The 2,376-nt window shown below is 36.4% G+C and overlaps 1 protein-coding gene across 2 annotated transcripts in view; it reads left to right on the top strand.

Annotated features, from left to right (window-relative positions):
- LOC110267874 (transcription factor ILI3-like) overlaps positions 1-795 on the top strand; it is a 1,178-nt gene extending 383 nt beyond the window's left edge. Inside the window, exon 2 of one of the 2 annotated variants that reach the window (XM_021113715.1) lies at positions 421-795. In XM_021113715.1, coding sequence (XP_020969374.1) covers positions 421-579 — 159 coding nt within the window. In that variant the 3' untranslated portion in view covers positions 580-795. Of the gene's footprint in view, positions 1-417 lie in introns of both variants that reach the window. The other variant, XM_021113712.1, reaches the window with a different exon arrangement.

Genomic DNA, 2,376 nt, shown 5'->3' with positions numbered 1-2,376 from the left:
TTTGTTTTTTAATTTAAACATTATTGCATAAATATATAATGTGTATGTTTATTACTTTATTATAAGAAATGATATAAATGCAGTAGCTTTTAGCTAGGTTTAATTAACTTAGTGCATGATGTATATACGAAGATAATTTAATAATATAACTCTAAAATCTAATAAAAGTTATTGATAATTTGGTATAAAATTATACATAAATTAACATTATTAAATATCCTTAATTAATGCATGCACTATAATATTATGCATGTGCTATTATTTCATAATATTAGTTCATACGCATTTTTCTATGCTAGAATGATTACGAAATTTACATGAATGAATCTCACTATGTCAAAATAATATATCATGATGCATATACTAGTTTTGTATACAAATTTGGAAGGCACCGATAACGGATTGTGGTGTATGCAGCAGGTATCAGTGTTGGAGATCTTGAAGGAAACTTGCAGTCACATCAAGCGGCTACAGAAAGATGTGGAAGACCTTAGTGAAACGCTGACAGGGCTGTTGGATTCTCTTCACATTACTGATATTGACATCACTCTTTTACAAGATCTTTTGCAACAAAAATAATAATAATAATTTCTTTAATATAAGGTCCCTTTTCAACCTTCTAGCTAGGCTCTAGCTATACATCACCAGATATTGTTTTCTCATCCTGTGTGTTCCCTAAACTGTTGTGGTGGATCCATACCTACATATATAATCTAAAAATGTATAATTAATGTCTGTAATAATAGTGAAATATAATATACTATCTTTGTTAATATCTTAATAATAAACAATATTGTTGAAAAGCTTCGTTTGCTTTTGATTCGTCCTGGTACTGGAGTGGCCGAACTTTAGCAATTCCGAGCAGGCGACTGTCAGAGAGGAAGAGCTATACGTCGGCCAGGATCGAACACCGCGGCGGGAATACCTGGAAAAGATACTCCGACGCTCAAGTTAGTGATAATCTCGAGTGAGAGTAATTAAGTAAGTATGAAGACTGAGAATGGAACCTGAACCTTAGCCGAGGATATTAGCTCGGTTTTATAGGAGTTGTTTTATGCGTTTATTGTGGATAAGTCCTAGTTTATAGGTTGGTTATGATATTCTGTTTTGGTGATTAGGTTTGTTGAGCACGTTTCTTATTTTTCAAATGGGTGAGGCCGAGCTTATCTGCTCACGTGCCGAGCTTTTCGGGTGGCCGAGGATAAGGGTGACGTATCATAGCCCCCAAGCTTGCCTTGGTTTGGACAGGACTAAGGCGAGCTTTCGAACCAGGAATACCCCAACCCTCGGTCGCTGAGTTGTTGTCGTATATGCTCCTTACATCTGTTTATATAGGCGTTTGTGGTTGCTTAGTTGGAGTTAGTTTCGGGATTCTCTGGGTTTGCCGAAGTTATCCATAAGGATAACGTTTGACTTGTTCGCTGTGGTTCCGAGCTTTACATAGCTCGTCCGGATTTTGCGGGTTGTTATTATTTGATTTTGTTTTGTGCTGAGGTACACGTTTGTTATGATAGCCGAGGTATACGTTATGTACCATTAGGCATGGATACGGTCCGAGAATCTCACAGAGAATCATTTTGTGACTTCTTTGAAAAGGTCTTTTTAGGGTTCTCAACAAGTAACCGTTCTCTTTTTGAATTTGCTGCACGTGGCCGAGTTATAACACATGCGGCCAACTTATACGGATGGATCACGAACTGCTCTGTTTTGAATTTGCAAGTGGCCGAACTATAGCTTACGTGGCCGACTTATAAGGATAGATTAGACCTAATCTCCTAATTATAGCTTGTATTCGCCGAGTTATAGTGACCAGATCATAGCCTCCAAGCTTGACCTGTTTATTTTTAAGAGAAGCAGGTTGAGCTTTTGAGGTATAACTCGGCAGGATATAGAAGAGATGCGGTTGTGTTATAATTCGGAGATATGAGGATTAGCCCCCAAGATCAACCTGATAATCTTGAAAATAAAATTGGACAAGTTTGTCATGGGAAAATGGGTTACTTATTTCAATATATTTTTGAACAAGCTTATAGATGATTGTTTGTTGGAATGGCGCCGACTTATAGGTGTCGGTTTGTTTTGATTGATTCAAACTTATAATCATCAGTTTGTTTGGAGTGATTCCGACTTATAGGTGTTGGTTTGTTTGGATTGATTCCAACTTATAGGTGTTGGCTTGTTGTATTGACTCTGACTTATGGTTGCTGATTTGTTAGATTGGTTCCGACTTATAACTGTCGGTTTGTTTTTGTATGCCGACTTTAATATTAGTTTGCCATAATATGTGTAGAGCGTAAACAATAGCTGAACTAAAGGCATAGATAAAAATAAAGAATGATGAAGTTAAAAATAATATACTCTTTATTGAGAATTACC

This window comes from Arachis ipaensis, chromosome B02, assembly GCF_000816755.2.
Source record: "Arachis ipaensis cultivar K30076 chromosome B02, Araip1.1, whole genome shotgun sequence".
Classification (NCBI taxonomy): domain Eukaryota; kingdom Viridiplantae; phylum Streptophyta; class Magnoliopsida; order Fabales; family Fabaceae; genus Arachis; species Arachis ipaensis.
The sequence above is the reverse complement of the archived record's forward strand: the minus strand, read 5'-3'. Positions and strand labels throughout refer to the sequence as shown.